Source organism: Euprymna scolopes, chromosome 5 (assembly GCF_053919585.1).
Source record: "Euprymna scolopes isolate OS-2025 chromosome 5, ASM5391958v1, whole genome shotgun sequence".
Taxonomy (NCBI): Eukaryota; Metazoa; Mollusca; class Cephalopoda; order Sepiida; family Sepiolidae; genus Euprymna; species Euprymna scolopes.
The window spans coordinates 55,574,104-55,591,748 of NC_136486.1; the positions used below are offsets into that span (position 1 = coordinate 55,574,104).

General features: G+C 32.9%; 1 protein-coding gene across 1 annotated transcript; it reads right to left on the minus strand.

Moving 5' to 3' along the window:
• Positions 1 to 2,560: 2,560 nt before the first annotated feature.
• On the minus strand, positions 2,561 to 4,342 carry LOC145276579 (ATP-dependent DNA helicase Pif1-like). Its single transcript, XM_080127774.1, has one exon. It carries the CDS (start codon positions 4,340 to 4,342, stop codon positions 2,561 to 2,563), a length of 1,782 nt encoding a protein of 593 aa, XP_079983900.1.
• Between the last annotated feature and the right edge of the window lie 13,303 nt (positions 4,343 to 17,645).

Consider the following 17,645-nt stretch of genomic DNA (forward strand, 5'->3'; position numbering starts at 1 on the left):
GGCTCCCTCCTTTGGTGGGAGAAACTGCCAAGCTCCCCCCTTTCGGGTGAGAAAAGGCCAGGCTTCCCCTTTTGGTGGGGGGATGGTGGCGTGGCATCGTTATAAATATAAACTCTATATCTGTGCCTAAATCAAAACGCGGATTTCATGAACAAAGCTTCTTTCTTAGAACTGCACGCCTGTGGAACTCTGTTCCGTCTGCCTGCTTCCCTCCGGACTACAACTTGGATGTCTTCAAGTCTAATGTTAACAAATTCCTAATGAACCGCCCCCTTAAGTAAACACTTCATCAAATCTCCTCACTAACATAATGTACTTGCAATAACCCTTATCCCTGAGTGGCTTCCGGGCCTTGATAAGTGGTGATCTCTGTGTAAAAAGAAAAAAAAAAAAAAAAAAGATGGCCGGCCAGCTGAAAAAATGACGCCATCGCCGAAGTCCCAACAAGCAAGATATGTGGAACTCTTAGACTGTCAATAATCAACAGTAATTTTTACAGACAGCGTTACAAAACTTCAAAATTGGATTGAAATAAAAACACCATGATTTATACTGAAACTCATCTAATATTAATAATAAAAAGATAATTAAAAAAAACACAAGTTGTTTGTTTAAGTATTATAAGCAATTAAATATTTCGTTGTATTATAGATTTTAAAGATTAGAATGCGTTCTTTAATTACTTTTAAATTACATTTTAAAAAAGTGAAGTAACACGATTTGATTTGTTGTAAACTTGAAGTTTATTTAATATAATTAAATGAAAATTATGCATGTAAGATTATGAATATTTGAAGCAGAACACAAGCAAAACATTTGATATGAGTTAAGACAATAAGCAAATATTAAAATTAAACTAGTTTTTTTCAATCAAAATGAATTTTTTTAAAATCAAAATGAATGTGGGTTTGTATTACTGTACACATATATTCGAAAAAGTTGTCAAAAAACAAATATATAACAAATAAATGTTATAAAAGGCAAGATAAGTTACTTTTCTACCAAACTGGATATATTTTTCGTATTTTTATTGTGACGTCAGAGCAAAGCGAACAGTCAATCTCTCTACTTACTCTCTATATATATCTCGCTATCTCTCTCTTTCTTAAAAATCTGTATCTCAAATTTTGAGTGTTTAGACTCCAAATTGACATTGAATTGTAATTTGGTAGAAAACGTATAAATGTAATATGTATCAATTTGACCGCAATTGTTGTCTCTTAGCAGTTATGTTTTTGCGCTCGAAGCAAATGAAAAATTTTGTACCCAGGTCCAAGTAACCTACATGTAAAATCTCAAGTGTTTAGACCCAAAATTGGTAAAGGAGTGTGGTATAATTCAAAAAGGTCAAATATTTGAACTTGGACCGCTCGGCTGCGAAATTTCCACCCAAAATCTATTTAGATTGCGAGACGAATGTCTGAATACACTGCAAGTTAGATTTCAATATTTTAGGCCCAACATTAGCAGAGTAGTTTAGTAGAGACCATAAAGGTCAAATATGTTAACTTTGACTCCATGGCAGCGAAATTTTCGGTCCAGAACGAATAAAAAAGATTAAACTCATTATGACTATGCTTTATCTCAAAGTTCAAGTGTTTACACCAAGTAGTTTGGTAGAGACCATAAAGGTAAAATATTTTTGAACTTTGACTCTAATGTTGACCCCTTAAAATATATATTTTTCGAGCACAGACTAAAATATAAAGTTGCATCCAGGTTCAAGTAATCTTCATTTAAGATTTCAAGTGTTTGGACACAATATTCGCAGAGAAGTAGAGTAGAGATAGCAAAGGTATCAATTCTTTTGAAATGTGACCGCAATTTTGACCCTTTAGCTGTTATCTTTTTGGGGTCAAAACAAATGAAAAAGTGTGACCCCGATCCAAGTAATTTATATATAAATCTTTAAGTATTTAGACCTAAAATTGTCAAATTTCAAGTGATTAGACCCTGTAGTTTGGTAAAGATAGCAAAGGTCAAATATGTTAAACTTTGATCATAGATTTGACACCTTAGGATTGTTTTTTGTCGGGCTCAACGAAAATTAAAAAGTTCGATTCAGGTCCAAGTTACCTACACATAAAATGTCAAGTTATTCGAGTCAAAATTGGTGGAGGAGTGTGGCAGAGTTCTAAAAAGGTAAAATCGTTAAACTTTGAGCCCTTGGGTGCAAAATTTCCGCATAAAATGTAGATATGTAGCCCAATGTCTGAATATAGTTTGGTATATTTTGCAATGTTAATGTTATAATTTAAGCTGATCAATTTTCTTTTTTTATTTCTGTTCGATTTTTATCAGCATCTTTTATTTTAATGTTTATTTTGGTTTAAGGAAAAAAATAATTTTTTTAAGTTGTTATTTCTTGAAAAATGTGTAATAAAAAAACAAAATTAATAATGAAAAAAAAGTATATGAATTTTTTCTCATTATTAATTTGATGAGGAAATTATATAACTTGCTAAATTTTAATTTACAGCAACAACTAATATTCCAGTTATGTATTGAAAAATCACAAATTTAAAAAAATATAGTCATAGACGGTCCTGGTGTAGAGGATTTATAGAACTTGAGTGTATACAACGTTCTTTGTTTTGTTGTTCGGCATGAATCCATACAGACTATTTTTGCTACCCACTCGAGAACATCCAACATAAAGTTGTCCATGAGAGAAGCAAGATTCTTTCAAGTGCATTCCAGCCACGGACAATGTCTGACCTTGGGATTTATTTATTGACATAGCAAATGCAACCCAAAGAGGAAACTGTATTCTTCTGAAAACGTAGGGCGCTTCTCTTCCTGATGTAGTCAATGTCACCTTAGGTATCAAGACATCCTCTCCTTTTCCACATCCAGTAATTATTGTAGCATCAATGACGTTTTCGGACATTCTATTGATAACAAGTCTAGTACCATTGCACAATTTCGGTGGTGTTATATTTCTTAGGAGAATTATGGGACATCCCACCTTGAGGAGCAAAACAGGATCGGGAAGACCGGAAATATCAAGACTATTAAGAAATTCAATGGGGAATTTAACATTGTCAAGTGGATCCATATTTGCATTGATTGATTTAAACATTTTAATCGTACCAGGAAGACTGTCTAGCATACGTCGATTAATTTCTCTTACAACTGAATTTGTGGGTGCCAATATAGCTCTTTCACAGAGCCAATCGCGATTGCGAAAATTGTCAATCAGATTTGGGAAAACTGATGTTATAAGATCGTCGAGAGTATTGACATGGCTACATATATTGTTAATTTTGATGTGGCCAGTGGAATCTACTGGAACTTTTCCGTGGCCAATTTTCAGAAGGTCGTGGGAAAACTTTTCCATTGCTCCATCTCCATTAAGTTTAACACGCATGTTAGTTGTTAACGGAAGTGTTTTTACTTGTCTCCATAAATAGGATGATTTTAGGCAGGCACGTACCTGATCAGCTCTGGTTCCCTTTGGGACCACAGGTAGTGTTTGGCGAAAGTCACCTGAAAGTAGAAGGGTAACACCACCCATGGATCGTTGGTCATCTCTTATATCCCGAGGAGTTCTATCTAAAGCCTCAAAAGCCCCTTTATGAGCCATGGTGCACTCATCCCACACAATAATTTCTGTTTGTCGAAGTAGCTGTGGTCTGGGACTATCTTTGGTGATATCGCAAACTGCCGTTTGAGCTGAAATTACGTCAAGTGGTATTTTAAGCATAGAGTGTGCTGTTCTGCCACCAGGAAGAAGAGTAGCAGCGATGCCAGAAGACGCGACGGCAATGGCAATAGTATTAGTTTGCCTAACTTTGGCCAAGATTAATTTGGTAACAAATGTTTTTCCGGTGCCTCCAGGTGCATCAAGGAAGAAAATTCCACCAGCACGTCTGAAAACGGTGGTGGTAACTGTGTTGAAAGCGAACAGCTGCTCAGGAAGTAGCTTAGGCATCATTTCATTGATGTAGCTTGTAAAAGAATCGACATCATAGGATGTTTCCTGAAGTATTAGAGTTGGAATTTGCTCAGTGTTGGTACGTTCAGTTTGTGGCAGACCATATGATTGCAAATATTTTCCACCTATAAGAATAAGTCTGTCCTCTATATCTATTAATGCCCTATTGTAAAACTCATCACAATAATCAAGTTGAATTTCTGGAAGGCGCACTTGAGCCTGATGCAAAAAATCTTCGGAAAGGCTATTTCTGAATTTCAACCACAAGTTAAATGCATTTCCAACACTGCAGAAATGTAATATTTTAACAAATATTTTTCGAAGTCGCCGAGCTGAATATGAGGCAGCAATTTCAGCTAAGGTGGCTTCCCAGCGAGTGTCATCCTCAAGTAAACCTCGAGCCATACAGGCTTCCCTGTAGGTAGGCCAAACTCGGTTACCGAATTTACGAAGATCTTCAAAGCTTGTTGGCCCTTGAACTTCATGAAGCAGAATTCGCAGATAGAAACATTCGTGTTTATTTGGAGGTACAGTATAGACACGTCCAAGGCAATCATTCCATCTAATACCTTCAGCACCTTCAACTCGTCTCCCGATAGTTCTGCGAATCCAACGCTTTTTATTCCATGTGTAGTATGAAGGAATTTCAGAATAGATTAAAGTTTTGGCGAAGTCATCACTTTCACACAGCCTGAAAAAAGCAGTCAAAGTTGTCTGTCTAGGTGCTTGTACTATATTTTGTGCGGTTGTCGGGGTGTAGTACACTCGCTGTCCATTTTCAAGGTGAATGTCCAGACGTTGAATTGGTGGATGCCTATCATGGATAGGGAATCCAAATATTCGCTAAAATGCCTCACTACTGCTAATGTAACGCCCTACCTGATAGTGTAGGACTTCATCTCTTGTATTGTCGTTATGGAGACCAAAGGAGGCGGCATCAGAACCCTTATTGATGTACTTACAAACATATTTGATACAATGAACAGAAGCACAAAATTCGACATTTATGTGGGCATCAAAGGTGCTGATAAGAATTGGGCAGTATGGTATGACCCATCTGTTGTCGATCTCGTAATTTCTTACGGTCGCAGTGAAGCCACCATCTTCGGGTCTTCGTCGTCTGTACAATGGATATACATCAGTATCAGTCTGTGTCTCACTAATAAACTGGCGAGGATACCTTTTTGTGCATATCCTGTTGTCTGTAACACATGGTAAGTCTCTTCTAAAACCAGGGCCGCATGGTCCATGAATCATATGCACCTTTATCATGTTATATAAATCCCTGTCAACAGACGGATCTGGTAGTTCTGCAGAGATGATTTTATCAATGTCATTCGAACATATATTATCCACGAGCCAAATTAGAATATGAGCATGAGGAAGACCTCTTTTCTGCCATTCGGTTGTATACATGTTTCCTCGGACAGGTCCAAAAATCTCACCTAGTTTTATCAAATCCATCAATTTTTTAAGTTTCAAGTGAAATACTCTTGCTAAGATATCATGACGGTTTGTTGTTGATTGGCCCTTGAAAAGTTCAACCTGGGCTTCCTTCCAATTTGGGTTACATGTGAAGGTTATAAACAAAGCAGGCCTACCGTAGTGCCTCACAATTGTCATCGCATCCTGAGTCCTTTCGTGCATATAGCGGGGTCAACCAGTAAATGTGGAGGGCAGAATACAAAGCTTGCCTAGATTGTTTGGATCTGCATCTCTGTTAAGACCATCCCTCAAATGTATGTAGCTGTCGCAACGCAATTTTGCCTGATTATTTCTGATGTAGCATAGGCGTTCTGATTCCATTTTAGCACACATGTCAGTACGAGACTTATTGTAAAGGTCTTGAAACCGATGTAAATGATTGAAATAAATATTTCTATTGTTGTTATTATCATTATTATTAGTAGTAGTATTATAATCACCAGTATCATTATTCTGGTCACTGTTATCCTTTTGGTCCCGAATCATAAATCTGTAAGCATAGAAATCCTTACAAGAAACTGTTTTGGAAAAATTATATTCCAAAGTAGATGGGTCAAATTGAGGAATTCCAAAGTGGTAACCATCTTCTCCACGAACAAACATTAAAGGATATTGAAGCGCATCGTATGATCTGTGAGTTTCGTTTATGCGCTGGAGACCAGCATCCCGGTGTCTGATGACAATATCTCGAGAATGGGGTTGGTCACCACTAAGAAGTATTGCGATTTCATTAAAAGAAGGAGCATTAAACCGACCTGCATGTTCAGTGGATGGTCGGTTGTCTGCATCGATGACAATGCTAAAATTATCAGCAGGATTTAATTCTAGAGCATATTTGAAGCTCCGTACATAGTTGTTGTATTCATGAAGCATGCTTTGAAGGTCCCAAATCAATTTTAGTCGATTGTTGGAAGTGATTGTGTCATTGTTGCAGGCAAATGCAAATGAATTCCTTCTTTGAGCTTGTTTCAGATAGTCTGACATGAAGTAAACTTGAAGAAATTGAGGTGCCTCATTTTCAGTTGGCTGAAGAGATCCAATCAGATGGTACACCTGACCCTGTACTTTGAATGTTGGCATAAACCCCCTTCATATTGGTAACTGGATCCGAAAGACGTCATTTGAAAGGCGCAATTGTATTGCCTTATTTCTTTCAAGAAGGTTCTTGATTCAGGATTTGAACCTGTGAGCAAGCGTTGTAGCGGTTGTGGAGGTTCTTCAAGAAGTGGGAGTTTCACCTTGCCATTTGAACAGCATATTCCCGCTGGCTCACTTGGCCATCTTTTCGCGAGACAATGGGAGCATTTCTTATACATAGAGCCTATTTTTATGTCAGCGTGTTCAGCATAATTAGAAAAGTGAATATAGTTGAATGCTTTTAAAGACCAGCGTGACTTTGTTGCTCTTGAATGTCCTTCCAAATTGGCTCTATATTCTATATGACCCTTTGTACGTCTGTCTCGTTGCTCTGCATTTTCTGAAGCGCGTGCAGTGGACAAGACCGAAGCATTTATCCTTAAACGTCTGTCTCGTTGTTCATCGGTTTCAGAAGCACGTACAGCAGCCTTTCTTTTAAGATGATTTTTTTGTTGCTCTTCAGCCGAGCTTGAAGAATTTCTGTCCAAATAAATTTCTCTTTGGTCTTCATCCATTGAAGCTTGAGAAATAACGTGAATGTTATTCCTTTCATTTAGGTAAATGGGGAGATTGGCGTGCAGTGAACCGTCTAATGTTGCGATTAAGAAAGTACTTGTCGAAGGCCCAGGCAAATTTAAATTATCATCAATTGCCGTCGAAGCTGCAAAGAAGGAAGGAGCACCCCCAGCCGAATGACCCAAACCACCATTTTCAACAAATACGTCCCTAGCATTCCCTGGGTGTTCGGCAATGTCGTAGGGCACATTAACTGTTGATTGTTGCGCCATGCGACGTCTTTTCATTAGTTGATGCCTCGATGCACTTATTGATGACTTTCCCTTTTTTGGCATAATTGATAGTAATGTTCTCCAAATTAACAGCAGTAATATAAGTGTAATGAAAGTAATGCAAAATTGACTGACGAAAGTATTCAAATCAATCGTTTGGTTAAATTCGTTCAAAAATGTTTAAAAATATTAAATACAAGAGAATTTCAAAATCAAGATTAATATTTTTTAAAATCGGTAAATAATGTAAGCAAGCAGTCAGTAATAGAAAGTTGTAAGTAGAAAATATTTTAACATAAAAATTAACAAAAGTATGGTCAGTAATTTTTTTTAAAAACTGGTAATACCTTGCTTAATTTGCAAGATTGTGTTGAGTCTGTAAAATGAAAGAAAGAAAGGGAAAATTAATTTTATTTCGGGGGTTTAGGTACAATTCATGTGAACTCTAAAATAAGATTTGTCTGTTTTATTATTGCGACAATTGTTAAGGGTTGATAAATTTTTAGTTACAACGTCATACCAAATCGATCCCCCGTTTTGTAACCAATAAACATATTGTGGTTTTTATACAATGTTGTTTTTCTAAAAGGTGAGTTTTTTTTGTTACTTATTAGACATAACTTTTTTGGGCGAACATATACAAAAGAGGCCCCTGCATGCCAACTGCCGGCTATCATGTAGAATGCGCCCTGCTTATAGGGCCACATGTTGGCTAGAACTGATTTTTTTTGTGTTTTTTTTTTGTGGATAAATAATATGACAACAAAACCAAATTAAATTTCGAATTGTTTTTAAATGTTTGGAACTTGTGGGTAATAACCCCCCCCCCGCCGCAGCCGCTGAAATTTCGGTATTAGTTTACTGTAACGCCCGTATAGAAACGTATAGAAATATATATATATATTGTTGGTGGTAGATTTACAGTTTCCGTCGCTAAGAAATTGTATTCATGATATGAAGAAATCACTATTTGTAAATGTTATTTGTTTTTGTTGTTATGTTATTTATCCAAAGCAAAAATATATATATATATAATAACATCTAAAGTAGTCAACCGAGCAGACAACGCAAAAAAAACAAACAAACACAAAAAAGCACTTGCATTTGGTGTTGTCATATTGGTGATCCAGAAAAGAAATATATATATATATATATATATATATATATATATATATATATATATATATATATATATATATATATATATATATATATATATATATATATAACAACGAAAGCAGCCAACCAAACAGAACAACGCAAAAAAAAAACATAAAAAAAGAACACCAGTTGTAGCCAAAATTTGCAGGGCGCATTCTACATGAAATAGTTAATTATTACCCAATCAGTGGTTATCCAGGGAATTAATAGAAATAAGAAACCGTGAAAAAAAGTAGAGGGGAGGGGAATGATGGATGTAATCAGGTGTAAGATAAGAAAAATAAAATAGGTCGTTATTGACTAAACGGTAATTGTAAAGTGTTTGATTAAACGCAGGTTAAACAGAAATAATGAATGAAAGTGTTAACGGAAATAAAAATATTATCAATATGTTATAATAAAAAGAAATTGTGCAGACTATAAGATGTAAGTAAGTGATAGTTAAATTTTTTTTGATAGAAAGGCAGACTATAAGATGTAAATAAGTGCTAGTTAAAAAAATTTTTGATGGAAAGAAAATATTGTGTAGATAATGGTAAAATAAAGTAAATGTGCAGACAATACGTTGTAAGTATGTGATATGTAAAAATAAATTGGTAGAAAGGAAATATTGTAAAAATAAAGGTGAAAATAAATTTTTATAAAGCAGGCAATAATTGATACTTTTGTAGATTTAAATTGAATGAAATAAGTTGTATGTAGATTAGAACAAAAAACAATGAATAGAAATGGCAGAAAGGAAAATGAAGAAAAATTTTGTAGACGATAATGGGTAGATGAATAATATATAAACATAAGAAAAAATAATTTTTCGGAATACCGGTAGGTTTTATAACAGTCGAAAACTATAATTCACAAAAGTATTTGGGAGTCTTGTCATAAAATGTAGTAAAAGAAAGTATACCAAATAATAAAATGAGAAAATGAGGAAAATCACATTTACTGTGTGTTTTACTGTTTATGTACGTCAGCGGATTTGGTTGCCATAACAACGTGACGGTAGTGAACCTGCGTGTGTGCTGGCAAGTGGTACTAATAAGTTTGTAGGAGCGTTTTGTTTTCGTGTAGTTTAGTTTCGTATATATATATATATATATATATATATATATATATATATATATATATATATAGAGAGAGAGAGAGAGAGAGAGAGAGAGAGAGAGAAATAAGTATTTTTAAATTTTATCTTGCGAGCTTTAAAAAAAAGTTTTAAAAGTGTATCAGCCGGCATAATTTATTTTTAAATATTAAAAAATTTCAGGAAAAATAATGTTTGCTAGATTTCCAAAACATGTGTGTCAACAGCTTAAAAAAATCGTCTCTTCAAACATGAAATCTGGGGACGCAACGCGAATTTTCGGCAAAAAATGTTGTTACTATGCACATCTATGTATTGAAATACAATTTGTGGCAAAATTTCAGGAAAAACTAATGGATGGTGCTCTCGCAATAGTCCGGACAATTCGCTAAATTATCTCGTCAAAACCTTAAATCTCGAATTTTTGTGCATTTTTATTTGGGGGGGGGGGCTAATTTGGCATAATAGTGTCCATTTAATAGTATTATCTTGAAAAAATAAAAAAATAAGGAAATTTACCAAAAAAAACAAACAAGAACAACCAAAGTGTGCCGTATTTTTAAAAGTTTTATTGCGTTGTTTTTATTTGCTTTTTTTTATTTCATCGGTGAAGAAAATGGCCAAACAGAAATTTTGAAGGCCAAACTGCTTTAAAAAAAGGCCAAAATCGCGAAATTTGGCCTCGCTATAAAAAAAAAGAAAGGGAAATCCCCCTACTTGAACTTTCTGTTTCATTTCGCTTGTAGCGTTGATTTTTTTTCTTTTTTCGCTATAAAAAAATAACTACTTGATGAAATTACGTGATTTTTTCTGTAGGAAAACTTTATCCCATGACGAGTACGTACAATATATATATATTTTTTAAATATTTCCATTTTTTAATGTCAATGGAAAACTGCACAAGTACCCAAACCCGAAATGTAAAGACCACGAGTGGACGCGCGTTTTTTTTTTTTTTTTTTAGTTTAGTTTTATAATGGCGGGCGTGATGTCGGAGGTTCGATTGTTAGATTGTAAGTTGGTTTCGTATTTTTGTAATTTGTAAATCGCAAGTTAGGAAAAAATTAAACCCCTCCAAGATGGACAATAAATAAAGCCATACTATTTTATGGTAAAGATAAGAGCCTACGAACCATAGTTTTTTAGGAGATGTGATTATTGGATAACCAACCAGAAATCGTCTGTGGCACACACATCTCTGTTTATATATATATATATATATATATATATATATATATATATATATATATATATATATATATATATATATATGTATGTATAATGTAAACAAAAACTTTAATAATTTTACTTATCTATGTTTATCGATGTTGGTAAATAAGGTGTAAACCAATAAAAAATAATAGCTAATATTTTTCCTATGAGAAGATGAATAAGCAAAACTCATAGGTAACGGAAACAGATTTATTAAATTGTAATCTTTGTTTTCAAGCAATGGAAAATTATATATTTGAAGGCTTACCTTTTCAAATCATAAAATTTAAATACCTACATTTTGATTTATATAAGCCGTGGGGAATGGAAAGTTCTGTAATATGTAGGTCTATTAATTTAGAATGTGGGTGTGTCTTACTACAAGTCCTAACTTATACAATTATGGAATTATTGATTTACAAACTTGGAATGTAGCATATAGGGTATGTAATCATTCGAAAAACTGTTTTAATCGGTTTTCATACGGAATAACTTGCTACTAACGGGTCAAAATTGTAAGGCTGGTATATGAGAGGCGACTGATTTTTTTCTATTTCTCAACAGTTTCACGACTGGGCATGCGCACATCGTTAACATGACGGCTAAACTTATTAAGAATAATCAGGTTTGAAAACACATTTGCTGGTACAATGGTTTTCGTGATAGACTCATTGTCTATAGTGTTTAGTTTAGTTCTCAGATTTTTTTTCCTTGCAAGAAGTGAACTGTTTAAGAAGATTGATTATACTCACACATTTTCAGTTTCTTTCCGTTTATTTTTATATGTTTTTAACAGAATCTGCGTTTAATACCAGGCAATGCTGAGTTCATTGCCAGTGCTATATATTACTAGCCTAAAATGTTTTAAGGCTTATATTTCTTAATAAACATATAGGTGCCACTTTTTTACACACTTTATATTTCTGTAGATTTTGCACTCATAAGAAAATGACATTTGGTTGTAAAATGGAGAATAATTTCATGTGCACGTGGACGCGATTAGTATTAGAATTTTTACTCGCTCAGGTAATGAACATTCTGTGTGAAATGCATTTCTTTTCCGGGCTCAGAAAAAGGCGTTAACTTGTAGGTGAAAATTGACTCATAAACTAAACTTTTCTCTACAGGTTTTACGCCATAATAATCTGGAAAAAAGTGTTTATTGAATCCACACCTGATGTGTCATACAAAACCACTCACCATCGTAAATAGTGCACGTCTTTACTACTTATTCAATAGGGTAATTTTTTGTTGCTAAGAAGACCATCTGTTTGCTTATAGGCTAAGTATATAATGGTTCAAATAACAACTATGTTCACTTAGAACATAGAGAAAGGGGAAACAAGAGGAAAAGAAGAGAGGCAATAGAACTGACAGAGTGTCTAAAATAGTAAGCTGGGATATGTTGAAGAAAATGTAATTTTTTTGTCCTCCATTTACTTTTTATCGTCTTTGTTATCTAATTTCTCATAACTCATCTTTTATTTCCTTCTTGCCCCAATCAATTAATTTTTCTTTACATTTTAGCAATGAGAAATTAATGTGCTTGTAGATGTTTATTCAAAACAACTTGTCCTCACATTACAAAAAAAACTCCAGTACCTGGAAATACATTCATAATGAGATGTTGCTAAATTGGTGGTTGTAATTTATTTTTAATGTTATTTTTACGCAACTACGCATTGCGCTCTCAGACTAAAGACGTCCGAAAGAAATTAGTCCGTACTTTACAAGCGTATCCTCTTGGATTAGTTCAACAAATCGAAGTATCTTCAAGATTTGCGCCGGATTAAAATAATCAGAACTCCTTGTTCCTGCATAGTTATTTTGATTATTTTGAGATGTAATCCAAATAAGTTCGACAGAAATGGGACGCAATAGTTTATGGTAGTGTGAATTAACCAACGATAGCCTCACTGAAACAAAATGCAAAGCTTAAAACGAATGTGCATGAGAGTAGGTCGATATTTAATTATGACTTTCTTTGCTTTTTAATGTATTTTGGCGAACATTTAGAGCTTATTTTATTTTTCAGTTATGCAACTCAAAGACCATATATCAGCAGTTTATTTTTCAGTTATGCAAACAAAAGACCATATATCAGCAGTTTGTCTTGAAGGAAGACTAAACCGAGATTAACGTTACATGTACCATCGGGGTCCACATGGACCCCGGTTTAGAACCACTGGATGCAGTCAAAATTGTAAACAAAATACTAACCCAAAATGATTGATTTTTAAATCAAACTTTATCGGTTTTTTTTTAGCAAATGAATTAATGTAGCATCCTTAATTTATGCCGGTGTAAAATTAAAAAAAAATAATCTGTCATATTCACTTCGCTTTTTGGTAAAAAAATATGAGGAAAATAAAATCAATAAATTGTTCGTTTGTTTGTTATGTCTTATTCGAAAACTAAATGAGAACCGACAAAAAGGTAACACTGCAAAATATTTCATTAAATAAATTGAGCATCTACTACATCGGGGCTCCTTTTTACTCGGATTTTTTTTTTCGTTTACTCCGACATCTTATCAAGTTTATTTACATTCTGAACGTGTTTTAATCGGAGCTAATTACAAATATAAAAATAATAAAATCTCTTCCATTTTATATCATAGTACACTTAAATTAAGAGAGTAAAAGGAATATCTTTATATATTTGTGATAATTAATTATTATTTATTTTTAAAGACATTATTTTTTTTTCGGAAACTATTCGCTGCGAATTGTTTTGCTTTTGATTTTTTTTTTATCTTGGTAGGAAGTAAAACCAGATTTTTTCCGTGTTTATCCACTGATTATATCGTGCTTAATTAGTAACGTCATTATTAAAAACACCTTCTGATGGGAGGTTGAGTGTAACAATTTTATAAATAAATATCGGAAAATTTGAAAACACCTTAAAAAAAAAAACACGGACGCACAAGAGCATGAGCAACATTTTTTCTTACTTCTTATGCATCTATATTATGCAGGATATTTTAAAAATAATATTTTAAAAATCGAATTCAAGTGTATTATATATTTCTTTTTATTAAATCGTTATGTGAAAGTACAGAATAATTATGAAACACCTACCCTCCACATGTTAAAGTTGGCTTCAGAATAATCACATTATTTTCACATATACAGCAAGTGTCTAAGTTCATTTTTATATTGATCAATTTTCCAAATACCATTCTAAATTCGTAATCTCCTTAGTTTAAAAGAATTTAATATACATGTTTTGTAGATATTTATCGAAAAATGAGTCAGAATCGAACTGGTACTACACGCAGTTATGATGCAGCAACATTTGATTTCACATTCTCCATGAAATAAAACAGAACCCGCTACATTTCCCCAAGATATCATATATTGCTAATATGTTCAGATTTCACACCCAACTTTAAATACATTTTTTCTTTCTCAGTTAATAGCAAATGATATTATAAAATTTGGAAGACAGTTAATCCAGGTTTGCCTCTGAAACTGAATCATTTATTGTGCATAAACAGCAGAACACATTCTTTAAAAATATTAAGAATACAAATTCAAACAATCATTATCTATTAGCAAGGGTTTTGCTAATAAAAGCTTGTAAATTGTTCGATATTTAATCCTGTTTGCGTGAATTACCAGTGACAAGTTATAGCGAGAAAAAATCTAAATGTAGAAAAGTAAATCGCCTGCATCTGCCTTATTAAACAGAAGATACGTTTATTTTTATATTTATTTTTAATGGCACTAATATACACATCTTAAATTTAATAAAGTTCTGTATTTTTATTTCATGTAAACCAATTCGAGAAGAGTCTTGCAAGTTTTATTTTTATTTGAAATAAGAAGGGAGCTGATTAGTATCTACATTTGTCAAATTGTACACTCATCGTTACTCTGAAAGAGCGAAGGAATTTGAAGGACCAAAATAAAAAGTAGGACCCAAAGGCAATTTTCAACTTAGACCTATCGAAAAATATACCGTAGCAAAATTTAAATACGTAATTGTGTGAGGAGGAAATCAAGATGTTTCATCCCCTATTACTTCAAGATCTCAGGACGAAAATATCATTTTTCCTTAATCAGAAATTATCAATTAAACTGACGATTTTGAGCCAGAGGAAGATTCTAAGAGTATTTACAGCTTGATAAAAATTTCTCGCTATGCAATTGAAATAATCAAAAGTGATGTGTCATAAATTTATATACATGGGTTGCAAAAGCTTTACTAGTAGATCTGAAGCCTGTGGAATTTTTTGAAACCCTATGTTGATTTTAAGAATAGTTTCTTGGTTAAATAATAGAAAAAAAGATAGAACTAAAGATAATCCAAATCCGAAGCATAATAAAAATAATAAAAATCTTGTGTGTATTCATGGTGATGGAAAACGTTATTAAGATCATTTATTTTACAAGACAATTGTCGATGAAAATAGATACGAAAATCAAAGAAAAGCTAAGGGTCAAGAACACTATTTGACATTTGGAAAAAGGGATGGGATAACGTATTTCACACATTGCCATTCACGAAAGTACAGGGAGCGTAACCTACACACACATTGATATCTATTGTGTGAGACACTGGTGCTGTTTTAGCGGATGGTGTTAACAATGTTTTAGAACAGCAGCCACTATAGATACGTTGTTCGTTTAGATGAAAAAGAGTACAAACTCTGGTTGTGAATCAGAACTGGTTCATTGTTTAGATAATAAACAAAATGGGGAAACACATACAATTGGTTTTCCCCTACACCAGAATGAGCTTATTTGTAAGGTATTCTTGAAATCTATTGATGAAACTGCACGAAACATTACGTCAGCCCCTAGTCCACAAAGAAAAATTTGTGGCAACAATTACAATAATTTTTCCCAAGTTGATGTTTTATTAGTAAGTAGTCCTGTAGATATTATTTACTGCACTCTAATAGAAAACAGTGATCCTATGTGTGATAAAACAGAGTACATGTAGAGTACGCTGTTGGGATTTCAAGGAGGAAATTAGATCCTTAATATTCAGTATAGAGGATATGACTTTTACATCAAGCAAGATAGCTTACTTTGGTCATCAGATGAGCGTGTTTATGGATCAGAAACAGTGAATTCTCAGAACTGACCGAAAAATGGATAAATTGGTTAGAGTTATTATAGAGGTATATGCTATAAACTAGTTTAAAATGAAAATAGATAATAAATTAGATGACCAACAATTATATACCTTTGAAATGATCCAGCAAATAAAAAAGATGCAATGAACTGCTATATAAATAATCAATATAATGCATTTGCCCTTTAGCCAAAGAATATTTTTACTGAATGTAAAAATCAGATGAAGTGGAAGTGAAAGCAGACACTGTCAAGAAAATATTAGCTATTAGATAAGTAAACATTCAACCATAACTGATCAAACAGTATACATCGATTTATTAAGAAGTGCATTATAAAATAGTATTTTAATTTCATTGTGAGAAAAATAAAACTGTGCATTTGTTTCCGTCAATTAAATAAATGGATTCTTTTCTTCATGTTTATTATTCAGATATGAGTAACTAGTGAACACGCGTTTAAAAAATCGATAATAAATATTGAAGCTTCATATAAAACACATTTGATAGACCTTCCAAAATTGGAGTTTCGCAACCAGCATACCAGCATTTATTGAAGGAGTATCTGATGATGAACTAAGGAATTATTGACAGAAAGCAAGAGGTATTGAGTCTGCATACACATTCAAAAATGTGGAAATTGCCGTAAAATTAACATCTAAAGTCTGTACTTGTTAAACATTTATGCTTTTATTGTTCAAATGGTTCATATGAGAAAAATCTGCCATGATGGAGAAAAATAGTTATATTTTCTACTTTTCAATTGGCTGATATTTTTGCACAAACGTGCAGAACTCACAAATAGTAAAAATGTGTGCAGTAATTTATGTTAAAACTGTTTTTTTCCAAACAGAATAAATATTTTTTTTCTTTTTTTATTGATAAAAGACGAATTCCATTCTTTTAAATTCTATAACACAATAAAGTAAAATGCAGCGTTTCAGAAATTTAATTGGGTGAATTTTAAAGTTTGGAATATTTAGTATATCAGTTATTCTATAATTCATTTTTATAAACTAGTAGGATCTGTGAAAATTCCAGTGAAGACTCGTTCATATATAATATATTAATGGTGGCATTCTGTGGAGGTTCAGCGTAAATGAAGAGTTCTGAATGTTACTGTAGCTCTAGCAGGTGTCTTATATATTATTACAAAGTTATTTTACTTTCGTTTCTTATATATATAAGTCTGTGATGTCAAAAGCAAATATATATATATATATATATATATATATATTCATATGACATATATATTCATAGTGCATAAGGTTGAATAGAAACCGAAACCAAACTTATAAAGAAAAATGTTTACATATATAACTTGAGTGTCTTCAGCTATAATCGAAACCTAAACCAGAATTTATTAGTGATTCTTAGTAAAATTAATATTACAAGAATTTGAAGGTCATAACAATTAAACGAATGTCACTCGAAAGAAAAAAATATGTAAGTGTTACACACAAAACAACTCACACGTTATCGTATTAATATATAGATAAACACACTCCTTGTTAGGACTAAAATTGGAAAATAATAACATGTCAGATATAACATGTAAAAACAAATATATTTCTGTATATGATAGTTGACGATTCTTTAGTATCGAATGCATATCTTACGGCTGATCCCCTTTTTTTTAATTTGTAACCCCCATATGTTTTGTTCAATAGTCTCTGTTAAAACATTTTACATTTTCCCCAAAAAATAAAAGTTGAAAATCTGCTCTAACTAATGTGCACTTATAAAAACGGTGTTCTTTAAGCA